The sequence below is a fragment of the Onychostoma macrolepis genome, chromosome 13, assembly GCF_012432095.1.
Source record: "Onychostoma macrolepis isolate SWU-2019 chromosome 13, ASM1243209v1, whole genome shotgun sequence".
In the NCBI taxonomy this organism is placed as follows: Eukaryota; Metazoa; Chordata; class Actinopteri; order Cypriniformes; family Cyprinidae; genus Onychostoma; species Onychostoma macrolepis.
Genome location: NC_081167.1, coordinates 10,310,414 through 10,326,600, shown reverse-complemented (window position 1 = coordinate 10,326,600; position 16,187 = coordinate 10,310,414). Strand labels below are relative to the sequence as shown.

At 38.2% G+C, this 16,187-nt stretch overlaps 2 protein-coding genes across 4 annotated transcripts in view; one reads left to right on the top strand and one right to left on the bottom strand.

The window, feature by feature from the left end:
• Positions 1 to 1,631: 1,631 nt before the first annotated feature.
• The window catches only part of tet1 (tet methylcytosine dioxygenase 1), a 54,873-nt gene continuing 40,317 nt past the window's right edge, over positions 1,632 to 16,187 (bottom strand). For all 3 annotated transcript variants that reach the window (XM_058794941.1, XM_058794942.1, XM_058794944.1), the window contains 9 exons: positions 11,964 to 14,058; positions 11,744 to 11,834; positions 10,098 to 10,191; positions 9,794 to 10,002; positions 8,705 to 8,855; positions 7,895 to 7,984; positions 7,571 to 7,708; positions 7,149 to 7,461; positions 1,632 to 5,972 (listed from right to left, as the gene is read on the bottom strand). In XM_058794941.1, the coding sequence (XP_058650924.1) occupies positions 4,996 to 5,972; positions 7,149 to 7,461; positions 7,571 to 7,708; positions 7,895 to 7,984; positions 8,705 to 8,855; positions 9,794 to 10,002; positions 10,098 to 10,191; positions 11,744 to 11,834; positions 11,964 to 14,058 (4,158 nt within the window). In that variant the 3' untranslated portion in view covers positions 1,632 to 4,995. The remainder of the gene's footprint in view (positions 5,973 to 7,148; positions 7,462 to 7,570; positions 7,709 to 7,894; positions 7,985 to 8,704; positions 8,856 to 9,793; positions 10,003 to 10,097; positions 10,192 to 11,743; positions 11,835 to 11,963; positions 14,059 to 16,187) is intronic.
• Positions 8,743 to 16,187, top strand: part of slc25a16 (solute carrier family 25 member 16) — a 55,880-nt gene continuing 48,435 nt past the window's right edge. Inside the window, exon 1 of the mRNA XM_058794947.1 lies at positions 8,743 to 8,881. The gene's annotated coding sequence lies outside the window, so the exon portion shown is untranslated. The remainder of the gene's footprint in view (positions 8,882 to 16,187) is intronic.

Below are 16,187 nucleotides of genomic sequence, written 5' to 3'. Positions count from 1 at the left end.
GAAAACTTGTAGTATACAAACTATTAAACTAGTAATTTGCAGAGAGTATTCTTCAAAATGCACTTTCATAAACTAAAAAAAAATGTATTGAAGTATAAATTGTTAACTAACAATATACCTAAGTTGACTTATAGTGTAGCTGCTATACTAACAACAAAGTTAAACTATAGTTTTGTATTTAAAGTTTGTTATTGTTATACTTGAAAGTATACTTTTATAAACTAATTAGGACACCTTTCTCCTAAGAAGTATTGAAATAGTATATATATATATATATATATGTATGTATGTATACACACACACACACACACTACACTGTAAAAAAAAAAGTTGAGCCACCTTAAAATTTTAAGGCAACCAGCTTCAGCAGATTTTTGAGTTTTCTCAACTTGTCGTTTTAAGTTTATACAACAAAAATGTGAGAATCTCCGACAAAAATAAGTTGAGCAAACTCAATAATCTGCTGAAGCTGGTTGCCTTAACATTTTAAGTTGGCTCAACTTTTTTTTTTTTTTTTATAGTGTACTTGTATGTATATGTATATATACACACAAAAGTAGTGCATTAAAATAAGTAGGCTATACTTACCACATATTTGTAAATAATACTGCATACTAGCATAATTCAGACTTTTCTGTTTATGTGTCAGTATAAGCCAAGAATACTTAAGTATAAATTTAAGTAAATCTCTAATTAATGCATAAAAGTTTGATTGAAAGTGTGTATACTACGTTTAGTTTAAAAGAAGTAGGACTATACTAATAGCACTGGAATAAGCTATTTTTTTTTCTTTTTCTTTTTTTTGCAAGGTAATCATACAATATTCATTATATTTGGTGAAAATTACGTGGAGACAATCCTGACAAGTTATCCAGGGAAATTCGATTTTTGAGTTTTGCAGACAGATGCAATGGAAATTTTGGACATTGACCTGTGTAATATAAACTTAACAAAACATTGGTTTTAGGGTCATCTGAGGTTGCACACCACAGTTCGTCAAATTCTACCGATAGAGGGCACTAGAAACTGTTTGTTGATTTTGAAATGCACTATTTTTAGTTATGGTGTACTCTTGGAGAACATACTCCTGACAAACTGTAAGAGCCGGAGCTCTAAATCTGGTGTCAAGTCATAATTAACTGTCCTATAGATATAAGGCAATCAGGCCATAATTCATCATTCAATCAATTTAATAGGCTATATGTGCAACTGTATGGGTTGATATAAAATCTTTTATAACTGAGAGTGAATTCTCCAAAATTCCAGGTCATTTGATTTCTCTGCCAGGAAAATCACTCTTTACGACAGCATAGTTAGGGAATTGATATTCCTGAACACATTTGGCAGATATGAGCCAAATACATATTTGAGCATGGTCCAAACTGACTAACGTTCAAGATATTTTCAAACATCTATTCAAAATATCTGATGTTCTTGAAAATACACAATATAAAATATAGGTGGGATGGAAATAATAATGCTCATATGCTTGATGAATTGCTACTACATGACTACTTTGTTACTATGTTCTGTGTAGAATGTATTAGATAGACAGCAATGTGTTTGGGCTGTGATAAATTGAAAAATCATCCAGAAAAATGTGCAAATGGAAAAGCCTCACACTTCACATGTACTGTACAACTACTGTGCATTTTATTTTCTAAAAGAAAAATCTCAAAAGCTGGTGTTTTCTTTCCTTGACAGATCATTTCAAGTCACAAAATGAACAAGTCTTCAAGTCATCACATGTTCTTGTTTGTTTTGTAGGTAAGAGGAGGTTTAAAATTCCACATTATAACAGTGCCCATAATGGCTTACATTCATACTTAAAGCTGAAGTGTGTAATTTTTTTCAATGTTAAAATAACTCTGGTTCAATATTCAGATAAAAATAAGTACATAAGCCAATGGTAGGTTGAATTCCTCAAAAATGTAACATCTGCATCTCTGAGCTGCAATCAAATCATTGCTCGAGACCGGCCCAACACAACAGCATTGGATTAATCAATCGATTTACCTGACTATCTGAGAAAACTATATATATATATATATATATATATATATATTTAATGCAGTTATGCTAGTGGAGCAGAAATTACATACTTCAGCTTTCATTCAACATATACAGAAGAGAATTGTCAAACTGATAATATACATAAAGATGTTGTAAGGGAAACATTTCCATTTTACAAAACATAGCCAAAAGTAAATAAAAATTTTGGAGAATTTAATTGGAAGACAAATGCAAAAATCGTAGAAGCTTGTGTCCAAAGTTACATGGGCAGAGAGACCTGAGAAAAGAGGGAAAATATACAACAAAAAAAAAGAGGAAAAACATGCAAGAGACACCTAATGCGAATATATTAACTTAAAAAGGAATGTAACAAATTGTTTGTGTTTTTTACAATTGTTTGTTTGCAATGAGAGCCATATTTAATCTTCCGAACTCAAATAAGATCACATGAGCCAAATCTAACAAAATGAGTTTATGGTATTATAAACCAATCATAAATCTACACAGAAATGCAGTTTTTGAACCAGCGACACAAAAACCAACCCATAATTCACATAAAACAAGAGCTTGGAAAACAATAGCTTAGAAAAATGCATAAAATCAGTGAGCATTGAATCGAATTGCATTGGTAATTCCCTTAGGCTATCTGATGTTCATAGTACTGGCATTTCAATGTCAGTCAATTACCATCAGGGGACTGTGAGGTCATAGTATTATTTGTGCCACATAAAGTCAAGAGGAAAAACACTCAATAACATAGCATGATCTAATGATATTCAAGCGGAGTAAAACATTCAGCACCGGCCAAAAAGAAAGATCCAGAACTAGTGCAGCACCTACATGTGATTTGTCAATGCCAGGGGGACTCTGGTACTATGAATAAGCACCACTGATGAGCACTTTCCCTGAGCTATATACAAACTCAGCTCAGGGTTACAATGTCGTCGTCTTTTTGTTACACATGATGGTTGTACACAAAAACAACAGTATCATTGTTCAGCAAAAATAGATTTAATTGAAGAGACAGTAGCGTGAACGTACCCATGCCACTCTGTGACTTCAAGTTCCCCAAAACATAGGTTCGCATTGGGTTTATGTTGAGCTTTTCTATCTTTGTCGCAGCTAGAGTACTCGTTAAAACAGAGACGATGTGTAAAATGTCTCACAACCTACATGACAAGATGTTGTTTCAAGTGCTGAAGTACAGCATTTTGGGTGTACAATGGTTTTGAACACTGACATATACTCTTTAGCACCATAAAGATGAAATTAACAAGCCATTTCTTAGCCGTATGTTCACTTTAAACCTCATGTAAGAGTAATGTAAACCTTTCGTTTGAGCCAAAATCTTGACTAGGCCTCTGGATACATATGCAATTATGAAGTCATAAAATTGATCTTTTCATTCAACGCACCTAAATAAAACCAAACATACTTGCGTATAAAAATGCGCAGACACTGATCCAACCCAGCCCTCGCACCAAATGTGATTGATTTAAAATAAAATTCAATATGTAGCAATAAAAATAGATGAAATGACATCTCAGGAGGTGTCATGGGATCTCTTTAGAAGCACCAGTGAAAAACATACAGTAAATTCGTTCAAACATAACTTAACACGCTTGAATTGTATAAAATGATTAAGCTATTTCAAGTCATGTTTCAACCTCTTTGGGAGTTAAAAAAAAAAAAAAAAAAACAGAAAACAGAAAAGAAAAGAAACTCAAAAATTGGGACCAAATAATATAAAATTTTACATAAGTGCCAGAAATGAACCAGTTTGGACACGTTGTCAAAATGCAGCATAAAACCTTCCATGATTATTGCTTAAATATGCAAAGTTTTATAATCATGACACCAAAAACGTGACTATAGATAATTTGTTATGAATAAACCAAACGTGCATATTGGAAACTTCAAAGGTCAAGTTGGTCTGAAGATACAAAGTGCTTTTTTTAAGGGATGCCACATACTATATCTCACAACAGTGTTGGGGAAGGTTACTTTTAAAAGTAATGCATTACAATACTGCGTTACTCCATAATTACGTTAGTTACTTTTTATGGAAAGTAATGCATTATGATACTTTTGCGTTACTCTTTGTCACCTGGGCTAGGCTTGCTTATTTGTTTTTTAATAACAAAAACCTCAAAAGTTATATTTTTGGCAAATGTAAAGGCCATTTCACATAAAAGTGAAATTAATATGCCTCTGGAACTCCCAGTTTATCTCAACGCGTGGACAGGAGAAGTGTCAGTGAATAAATGGGAAAGCAAGGTAACTTGCGTTACTTACTTTTAAAAAGTAACTGACATATTTTGTTACTTTACAAGTTGCTTGAAAAAAGTAATCCGATTATGTAACTTGTGTTACTTGCAATGCATTACCCCCAACAATGTCTTACAATACCGAAACAATGTACCTTCATACCAATACGAATACCCAGAGAACTGATGTACAGTTCCTGTAATGACCCATATGTGGTTTATATTGGTCATTTAATCTTACTGCTACAATGGCACCATAAAATAGCAACTACCAAGTGTCGGACAAGACAGCACTCAAGGCTGAGACGAGAATATAGAATTCACATTTGACAATGTCAATTCGGAGTGTTTACTACACACGTCATTTAAAGGATGACATACTCCTATTGCAGTAAACAGGCTTGGACCAGAAATTAAATTACAAAATAGTCTTGAAAATGATCAGAATAAATAATCACATCTTCTATGCACTAATTTCATCTATATGTATAAAACCAGTTTTATAACATCTGTTCTGAGCACCATCTCTTTACATAAAAAAAAAAAACACAGACATACACACCAAAACTCACAGTTAAAAACCCACAAACGGTAGTCTATTTCTTCGTAAAAGCTGAGATGAAGAGCACAACTGAAGAAGGGCACATGTAAAAACGGGCATGAAAGGATGAGAACTAGCTGAGGTAAGGCATTAGCTAGACAAGCACGGAGAACTTCACGTCCAGCGGTTGTAAGGCCCAGTGACGTGCGTGAGGGAGTAGGGCGCTGACATGACGACGCCGTCACGCGGAACTGTTAGCGATTGACGGGTAGGAACCTGAAGCTTGCGTCTCTCTTCTGGATAAGTCTCGTTTTCGCTCTCCGTATCCGAATCCATCTCCTTTGACCTGTTGTTGAGCCCCAGACGCTCGGCTTCCTCTTTCTCCCTGGCCTTCTCGGCCATTTTAGCCTCCCACTGTTGCAGGCCGTGGCCCGAAGCGTTCAGGCTCTTGTGCTGGTAGAAGACCAGGGAGATGCGGGTGGGATGTGTGCGGTTGGGCCGCAGGATGGGAGTGGTGGCGTGCAGTTCCCGTCGAGCGCATTCGATCAGGATGGAGCCGTGGGAAGGAGCCACTGCGACCCCGCCGATGTTCCCGTCGAGGAAATTGTGCTCGCTGTCCGACCACACTTCCTCTGCTCTATCCACCTCTGGGGTCAGTGGTTGCGCCATAACTGGAGGGTTGCGGTGGTCCTCCAGGTTCAAGCGACTGTGGAGACCCTCAGCAGTGGGCGGGGAGAGCGGGGTGGGAGCTGCGCCGCCCTGGAAGCACCGCATCTCCTCAGGCTCGGATTTGAACGAGGGAGAGTATTTCGAATTTGTTCTCAGAGGGTCGTTCGGATAGGAGTTTCTGAACGGTTCAGACATCTGCCTGATGGTCTCGAGTCCATCTCTAGGAGAAGGAGAACCATTGCTGTGGCCCGTTGCTCTTGAGGGATCATGCGGTTGAGGGAACTCCGGGTGTGTGGACATGCCAAAGCTGGAGGCCACAGGAGGAGTGCGGCATGTGTTACTCTGGTTGTACGGGACAGTAGAGCAGAAGTCTGAGAATTGGTCTCCAATGCCTGGAACACCAGATAATTGCATGCTGGAACTTAAATTACGAGTATCCTTTTCCAAACATGGTGAATGTTCAACAGAGGTGTGTTTGAAACCTGTGGACAAAATAATAATAATAATGTAGATTAGAGAAGTCCCCAAAAGTTTAGTGGAATAAATCAGTGACACAACATCCACAACCCTATTCTATGATCTATTCTCAAGAAAAATGTATATTTAGTTTACAATATGTATTCAAATCATTCCCATTACATATCCATATTTTATAATCTCAGTAGTTATCCGGCTATTTTTTGGCTACTAAAAGAAACCTATTCTTGAAATTTACTTTTGGTATATACAAAGTCCCTTTCAAGGAAAATTCGTTTGTATTTGCAATGCCTCCGGGCAGTTCAAACAAGACCAAGAATGGGGGAATCCTGAAATCTCAAAAACTGCTTGTTGAACTCGCCATTAAATTACATATTTCAAATCAGCAACAAAATCCAAAATGAACTGCCCCATGATTGTTGTCCAAGCTCCAACGCGCTTATGACTGCATGTGCAGCTGCTGGTCCAGCCTCAGGTTTCTAAGACCGGAACTGGAGCTTCTAACGGCCGCTGCAGTGACGCAATGACTTTAACAATCAACGACTGGCTCTGCCAAATTGCAGTTTCTCCCATTCATAAGTATAGGAGTGAACCGTCTTTGTATTTCTATAGTCTTTGGTATATATCTGGTTTCTGGAAATAGTAAAAAGTGAAAATTCTATCCAATACCAATAAACTAATAAATATTTTCATGCTATGATTGAATAGTGTGAAAAACAAACTATCTAAACGGTAAAATTAGTTTAAAATGCAGCAAGCGAATTTAGGCATCACAGCATTATAATGTACAGCATGAAAAATGGATATGCATTTTCAAATTTGCTAAAGATTACATTTAACTGTGCTATTAAATTCTTTATAAAATAATTATTAAATATATATCATTTTAAAAACAATTGCACCTTGAAACCAATTTTCTAAAGTTTGCATTTTCAGACCCCCAAAAGACTTAGTGTAAATAAATGGCCAAAATGCATAGTACATTTTCTGTTTTAGTTGAAAATGGTGTAGTGTAAATGCCCCCTAAACCAGGGGGTTTTAAACAGTTTTTTTAAGAGCCTCCTCAGCACTACACATTTTAAATGTTCCTCCACCTTACACCAAAAACCTTGCCTGAAACCAACATTTACACATCAAGAAGATGGCATGCCTCTTAAGAAGGAAGGCTGAACTGAATATACCTTTAAGAGGCTCGTTCTTCACTTTCACAGGTGTGCCCTGCTTACTGTCCAGGCCGCTTAGTTTCTCAGCATGGGCTCTTTTAGCCTCCATCCTCCTCTTGCGTGCTGATTTGACGGGCTCGGCCAACATCCTCACTTCTCTTGGGAAAGCAGAGAGGACTTGCAGTGCCCCAGATTTTATTTTGGCCCACTGGCCCTCAACATGGCCAAACTCATCAGTGTCAGAGATTTTGTAGAGCGGCAGGACGTGCAGCTGCTCGTCCTCTGGAATGTTCCGCACTGCACGGTTATCCTCCTTGGTTAAAGTGCATACCTGCAGTTCACATGAGGCAAATGCATATTTCATTTAGCTCAATGGTGTCAGAAAATGAAAAAGAACATATTAGAAGGACACTGACATTGACAGTGGAAGTGAGACTCACCACAGTGCTTCCATTGGTCATGTTATGTGTGTCTCTGTGGGCATGAGCGCAGAAGTCCACACATGCAGTCACACCAGAGAATGGTCGACCTTCGGTCCTGCCCAGCCGACAGTCCTGCCCCTGCTGCTCCTGCTCCACCTGACGGTTTACAGATCATTACGATACTTTCTTTACAAATGTACACAGGGCTTAGTTTGCTTATCTCGGCTGCTATAGAAATATCAACATAATCACAAAATCAACTACCTTAGCAAACATTTTTACTGTTGAGTTCTGCTTAAGAGCAGTTTTAACATTGTGACATTTTGATTATGTAATTCCTACCTGGTTCTGAAAGGCCTCAGGAGCAAGTTTCTTGTACACGGGGCCCAAATCTGATGCCAGATTCTGCAAGTTTTTCTCCAACTTCTCCTCCTAAGCACAAAATCAAACATTATTGTAGTTTGAAAGATTAAATAAAATGACCATAAAGCATAAATACTCTACCTTTCAAAAAATTTGAAAATTACAGCTTGTATTTAGAAGATCCAGCAGAGCACTACAATCTGCCATGCTTTACACAGTATTGTTCCACCACTGTAAATCAGACACTTGAATCGGCTGAAAGTGTATAACAGGGGTGTCAAACTCAGTTCCTGGTGGGGCGGAGCCCTGCAGAGTTTAGATACAACCCTAATTAAACACACCTGATCCAGTTAGTCATGTCATTTAGGCTTATTTGAAAACTACATGGTATGTGTGTTGGAGCAGGGTTGGAATACAACAACTCATATTTTGAACCTGGTCAAACTTTGTTTGGGGAGGTTTTGCAATAATAATAATAATAATAATAATAATAATAATAATAAAACTCAGTCATGCAACCCTTTTATGGATTCATGTGAGCTATTTCCTGTTAACTGTTTTACTTAGTGCCACTAGAGGGCAACGGGTTAAACTGGTTTAGGTAAACAAGGTAATTCAGGTACGCTCACACAGGATACTCTCATCAGTGTTGCACATCTCATTTAAAGCCACTATGGCTTGTTGGCAGGATTTTGAAAACCAGCATGTAATTTTTTCATAACAGAGCATTTCTTCACACATTTCTAGTGGACTGAGAATGTATCTCCTATGAGTCCATCTAGTGCTCACCTCCTCAGGATAGTCTCCCTGCAGTCTGAACTTCCGGGGCGTTTTGCTGCGTGCAAACTTGCATCCATTGAAGTACATACTCCAGGAGCAACCAAACGAGAAAGAGGCACCGCAGGTCTCTGGATCCAGACCCTGACACGCACATGTGCGACTAACAGGAGAGAGGAAGAAGGTAAGGTAAGTTACAGCGCAATAATATAATATAATAAATATAATATAATATAATATAGAACTTGCTGGTGGTGCTTTTACATGCGTGGAAAATGTTGAATATATATGCATTTAACAAACCACGAAAGGGGCCGACACCTGTATTGCATCTTATATTGCATTGCATGACGAACATGATGCAGGGCAATGACTCATTGTGTGATCTAGCCTATAAGAATACAGTTATATGCCCCTAAAATTCAAGGATATGAGGGCAAAAAATGCCCATATGGGGTTTTGTCTAATATTAAATATCATATAATATAAATATAAGTTTAGCAATATCACATGAGCAAGTTTTTTTTCTTGCTGATTATCTTTACAACTGAAAATGTGAAACTGATTTTAGACAATAGTTCAATAAACAATAAGTTAAAACTCTTTAAATTTTAGATACAATATTGTCTATTTTGCTCAATTTCGCCAATGAAAATAGTTCAAACTAAGCCGCAGCAGAACTTTTGTGTGTCTCCAAGCAACACACAGTGGTGTTTTTTACTTAATGAATCCGCATGAATCCATAATTATTTCTTTCTAAAGCTATTTTTTGTAATGTTTATTTAGTGCTTTTATCATCTAATGCAATAATGAGTTTTTGTGTCCTCATATCTTGATATTTTTTCATTTTTTTTTTTTCATTTTGGTGGCATTTTTGCCCCAAGATAATTTCCGAGCCTCCTTTTTCCTACCCTAGCCCGGTCTTTTCAGTGGTGAATGTACACTTACAAAATAATGGTGTGAAGGAGTATAAAGAAAAGTACTCGTGCTTCACAAACACTTCATCAAGAACAACCTCCAAATGTTCTTTTGTATTTGTGTGAGGGAGTGTGTACGTGAATCATTCCCACACACTCTGTCCGTATGTCACTTGTGACTCACTCCTCATTGAGGGCACAGCGGCGGCTAGTGGGCGAGCCATATTTGCAGAGAGTCTGTGTGAGCTCCTGGTACAGCCTGTCAGCCACACTGCGTGGGATCCCCTCCCAGGCCAGGATGAGAATGACTACCACTGCGTTCTGACAGCAGTGACCAGCACGCTGCCGCACAAGACACAGCAACTTCTCTTCCTCACTTCCTCGACGTATGATCTGCAGAATGTAACACATGTGCACACAGTATATGAATGAACAGACATTCTGCAAGCTCTTCGCAGACTGCTACTTATTTCATAAGGGTCACTCACCCACTTGGCGATTGGGCAACCCTGTGAGCTTCGCCCCTCTTTGCCTGTAAACACAACAACCTCCAAACGGACTGCGTTGCCTTTCTCGCCATATCTGTGATGAAAACAGAGCAGTGAGTTGTGTGTGTGTCAAGCACTATAACGCAGAGGTTTTCAAAAGTTTTCAAAAAGGACCCCCAAATATGACGATCCCTTTGCAACAGACCTCCCTTCATAAAATATAAAAGTAAATTTTTTTTGGTAAAATGACTCATTTATACTGTGTAAGAAAAAAATTAAATGTGATATTACAAAGACATGTTGTTTCTAAAATTAAATAACTGGCTTTTAAACTGTCACTGTATTGAATTATTCCTACCCACTATTACACAAATTTTAACTGAAGAGAAACATTTTCAAATTCAGATTTTTTTCCCCCATGAAACTATATTAAGATTTGTGTTTCTTACTGTTAAATATATATATTCAATGAAGAACAGATCCATCACATTTCAATATGCAGATAAATGCAAAAAAAATTAAATAAAAAATAACACCAATTAGAATTGAGTATTAAAATATTATGACATCATCATTATCAGGTGCATTTTGAATGGTGGGCAATTCAACAATATAACCCAAACAGGATTTGCAGACTTTAATCTTACATTTAAAAAAACAGACTGAAATTATCTACAAAACAAAGAAATGTTTAAATGGAGTCTGTATATTAAGTGTTTTGAACTGAATTAATTGCAGAAGTGTAACATTTAGGGTTAGGGGCCTGAAACAAACTCTTAACCAGAAGGTTTGAGAAATATCAATATAATGCTTCCTTGGAAACATGGTACGTGTCATACTTTTGATTGTGCAACTTAAGGGAAATAGTATCATCACAACATATTTCTGCCATAGCTCAGTAGTAACCTCTCAACCTCTGTGGTGAGAGTCACTCTATGGGCCCCCCTTGAACCCAGTTATAGGCTTCCTGTTTCAGCTTCTAGAGAGAATGAAAGTGTGTTTCTGCTGAAACGCATCTGTGGTTGCTACTCTGAATGCAGATAAGTCTATAGCTACATGCATACTTCCCTGTCAATGTAAAAAAATATTGCACAGCAGGGCTCCACTGCAAGTATTTAATTGCCAAGCCCAGTATTTAATTATGCAATATTAGCTACATTTACATGCAACCTGTTAATCAGTTACTAATTTGACTGATAGATCAACAGGAAAAGGCTGATCATTGCAAAGTTCAAATAATTATTTTGGCATATATTGAGACAGGATAGTACAGATGTTATATAGATGTTTGATTGCTTATAAATATGAACCATCATTAATATTATTAAATAATATATTTTTTAAATAAGTGTGTGTGTATGTATGTATGTATATGTATATGTATATATATATATATATATATTAGTAAATAAATGTAGAATTTTCATGAATGTATTTATTTTTTTGAATTTTATTTTATTTTACAAAAAATTATATTAAAATAAATATGAAAAAAATAATTGTAAAAATTCTACATAAAATTAGGAAATTAAATGTTTACATGTAAATTTAAAACTACACATTAAAATGAATAGAAATGTGTATATTTTTGTGTTGCCAGTGAAAACATTACTGCTTGTAAACATAGCAACTGGGATCCACTTTACCTGTTCTCCATCATCTCTCTCACGGCTGCTACATTCGGGCCAGATCCAAGGTGGGTGTAATACGGACCCTCCTCTTTCTCAATTATGTGTTCTGTAGAGGGAAATTGTGTTTGGAGATGAACTGAAAGAAGTTCTAGCCAACTTTTATTTCAAGTTATGATATGGCTAATATGACTTACCCCAACTTTTTTCAAGTTATGATATGGCTAATATGACTTACCCACACAGTCACAGGAGGGCAGCTCTGTGGTTTGTTTAGAGGGGGTGTTGAGAAGATTCTTGGTCCGTGTGTCCAAAAAAGACTCCAAAAAGCTGTTGATCGTGTGCTTGGTAGGAGTCTGTTCTCCAGTGTTCCCCATGTCCCCGTTCTCCAAATGTACACTGGATGTGGACACTGTAACACCTCCAGACTTCTCCATTTTGTAAAATCCATTTTGATTTGTGTGTAAGTGTTGATGATCATTAAAGCCGTTGGCTTTATAGTACATCCCTTGGCTTTGCGGCAAGTCCTTGCAGGGTTCACTGGCCATGGTTTGCTGAGGTTGTTGTTTAGCACCATGATTTAGCACATCGTAGGTTTTCGATACCTGAGAAATCATTTGTTGTTCACATTCATGCCTCGGCCACTGGCTAGCACCTAGTTGGTCATTTGTATGATTGTGAAAGAGTCCGTTTGGTGGCGGTAAAGAATGACTTTGAGCTCCATGCTCGTGTTTAAAGTGAAAGCCGTTCTGCTTACCAGAACCTAAGATCGTTTCAAAGTGCTCTTTCTTCAGAGAGTTGCTGTAGTATAAGAGCTGCCTGTTCTCGTGATGAGCCTCCGCTATGTACTTTTTCAGGTCTATCTGCGCTTGGGGAAGAAACGGACTCCTCTTGTGCTGGAACCTCATCTTTTTTTGTTGCGAAATGGCTTTCTGAATGGTGGCCTTGAGTGGGGTTTTCCTGTTGGGAGTTCTCTTGGCCAACGGAATCCTACAATGGTTGCCTTCGATCTCAGCAGCTTTCTTCTTAGACATCCTGGGTTTTGAAGGCGTTTTAGGTTTCCTTTGCTTCTTTAAGTGCTGCCCCAAATAATTATGATTGTGTTTCATGGTCTGAGTCGGCATACCTTTTGGCGGACTGTTTTCCGAGACTTGCATCTGCCGGGATTCGATCATGAACGCGAGCTGCACCAATTGAGCCGCAACTTCCTCCTCGTCCCTCTTTCTTGATATCTGAGTTGCTTCTCCATGCTTATACTTCTTGAAAGTGCCTTCTAACCTGTCGGCTTTACAAAGTGCTTGGCCGTTTCTGCGATTCTCCGCGGCATACGATAGCTTTTCACATTCTGAGCTGGCCGCCAGAAGATCCTTCAAGGAAAGTTTTCTGGAGGTAGACGCACAATGCTGATTTTGACTTTGGGTGAAGTTGGCTGGCCTGTTCAGAGGGTTGCGGATGACAGAAGTCTGTTGCAATGATGAACTAATTACAGAGACCTTGTTAGAGAAAACATCTGAAACTGGTTTAGCCTCTTGAAGAGGTATGTGGTTGCTTGAAGCAGAGTATGTAGACGTTTCTCGCTGAGCGTCCCGACTCTGGTTTTCTGTTTCAAAGGGCACTGTTTGTGGGGTAGCTGCCAGTTGGGTCAATGCCTCAATAGCTATAGCCTGATCAGCGCTAATATTCCTATACTGGACCAGAGACTGGACACTGGGTAAAGATAGTGCAATGTTATCATTCTGAGGAGGTTCCTCTGGACTTTCTCCTTGATTTAACTGACACTGATATGGTTCTTCTTTCGGTTCAGTTTTTAAACAGGCTTGAGGCCCGTAAAGCCTCTCCTCTAGACGTTTCCTGTCTGTACTGGAGAAGCAGACCACAGCTGCTAGGGTAGATAAAGCATCTTCATAGCACCCGTTAGTCTCTAAGTGCTTTGAGTGTGGGTCATCAATCTCAACCCATTGCTCCTCCAGTTTGATCTTCTTCAGAGGAACCGTCTGTTCTTGAATGGACTCGGATTCATGACTTTTCTTAAACATGGATCTATGGAACGTGGCATGTGGCTCAGTGGGATCCACATGTCTCTCAGTGTTTGGTTTCATGTGTCCAGCACCATTATGAGAGGTTAGAGCACTGTTGTGAGGGAGAAGTACATCAGTGGTCCCGGGCTCCTTTCCAGGAGGGGCTGGTAACAAGCCATGCTGGAGAGTTGTGGGAACATCAGGTGGAACATTGTGTGTTAAGGATATGTAATGCGCCTCTTCCTCTGGTGTCGCACAGGTCTCCTCCATCTGCTCTGAGCTTGTGCCATTTACCGAGTTTGTCTCTGACTCAACCTGCAGTGGAAAAATATAGAGATGCTTCACCAAGTTTTGGCTGTGGTGTGAAGCAGGACATACTGCATTGGTCACCGTAACTTATGACAGCTGGTGCCACAGTGGATCATGGCACAGAACTTGGGGTGAATAAGTAATACATAAAAACACTTTTTCTGTGTTATGTGAGTTACTCACTAGTCTATAGCTTGTATTAGCAAATGAACAACTGATCAACACTGTCCCATCATTTCTTATATGCATTTCTTTAATATTCATAATATGGCAATTAATTAATTCACAGTAATAACAACATTTGCAGAGGAATGTATGTACAGGTCAGTGAACATGATTAATTGTGTTACTAGATTAATGACTGTAGAAACTGAGCGACGCAGACACCAATGATTGGATCAACACCGATGACTGAATCAGACACTGATGATAACAACTACTTTGATCAAAAGATCTGAATTCCAAATCAACAAGTCAGGGCTATAAGGAGCCTATTACATGTGCGTGTCGCCAAACATAACTTCCTAACAGGTGACTTCAAGACAAATGGTTGACAATATCTTTCACAAAGGAATCCCTCGGTTAACACCTGAAGAGGGGGAAAGGGTTGATTCTCCCCTGCCCAAGACAGAGAGATAACACATCCTGTATTAAACATAAGACCAAAACCTCTCTAGAACCCAGAAACTCTCACTAAACATTAAAATGCATTACACCATCCTCAAAACGACGATAAAGGACTTCTAATCAAATATCATTTCATTGCATAACTCTGTATCATGTCTGCAACCCATGTTGAACATTATGCTTTGATCATGCATAGCGCATTAAATTAGGGTGACCATATTTTAGTTTTCCAAAAACAGGAAACCGTATACAGTCATGGCCAAAAATATCGGCACCCTTGCAATTCTGTCAGAAAATGCAACACTTCTCTCAGAAAATTGTTCCAATTGCAAATGTTTCGGTATTCACATGCTTATTGTTTTTGTTTGCACTGCAACAACACAAAAAAAACAGAGAAGAAAAGTCAAACTTGATAAAATTTCACACAGAACTGAAAAATGGACTGGACAAAATTATTGGCACCTATTGGTTCAAAGATGTTTTGGGGTTGCTTTGCTGCTTCTGGCACTGGATGCCTTGACTGTGTGAATGGTATCATGAAATCTGATGATTACCAAAGAATTTTGGGGCGCAACGTAGTGGCCAATGTCAGAAAGCTGAGTCTCCACCAGAGGTCATGGGTCTTCAAGCAGGACAATGACCCGAAACACACTTCAAAAAGCACTCAGAAATGATTACAAACAAAGCGCTGGAGAGTTCTGAAGTGGCCAGCAATGAGTCCAGATCTGAATCCCATAAAACACCTGTGGAGAGATCTCAAAACAGCAGTTGGGAGAAGGCATCCTTCAAATCTGAATGACCTTTGCAAAAGAAGAGTGGTCCAAAATTCCAGTAGAGAGATGTAAGAAACCCATTCATGGTTACAGGAAGCGACTGATTTCAGTTATTTTTTTCCAAAGAGGGTGCTAACAAATATTAAGTTGAGGGTGCCAATAATTTTGTCCAGTGCATTTTTTGGGTTCTGTGTGGAATTGTATCAGATTTGACTTTTCTTCTGTTTTTTGTGTTGTTCCAATGCAAATAAAAAAACATAAACATGTGAGTACCAAAACATTTGCAACTGCAACAGTTTTCTGAGAGAAGGGTTGCATTTTGACAGAATTGCAAGGATGCCGATATTTTTGGCCATGACTGTACGTAGCAAGGTTTTTGTTTTGTTTTGCTTTTTGTTTTTAGAATAAATAAAAAGAAAACCACTCAACAGAACAGAAAAAGAACAGGGAATGCTAGTGTTAGAAGGTCATTATTTATTATAATTAAAAAGAAAATGAGTAGAAAGAATAGAGAATGCTAGTGTTAGAGGCTCTTTTTTCTTTATAAATAAAACAAGTAGTTAAAATAGAATAGAGAGTGCAAATGTTAGAGGGTCAAATGAAGATGAAAGAGATGTGTTTTCAGCCATTTCTTGAAAATATTAAGGACTCTTAATATTAGCTGCTTGGATTGAGTTGGGCAGGTCATTCCACCAGGAGGGAACAGTTCATGTAAAAGTCCATGAAAGTTTTATC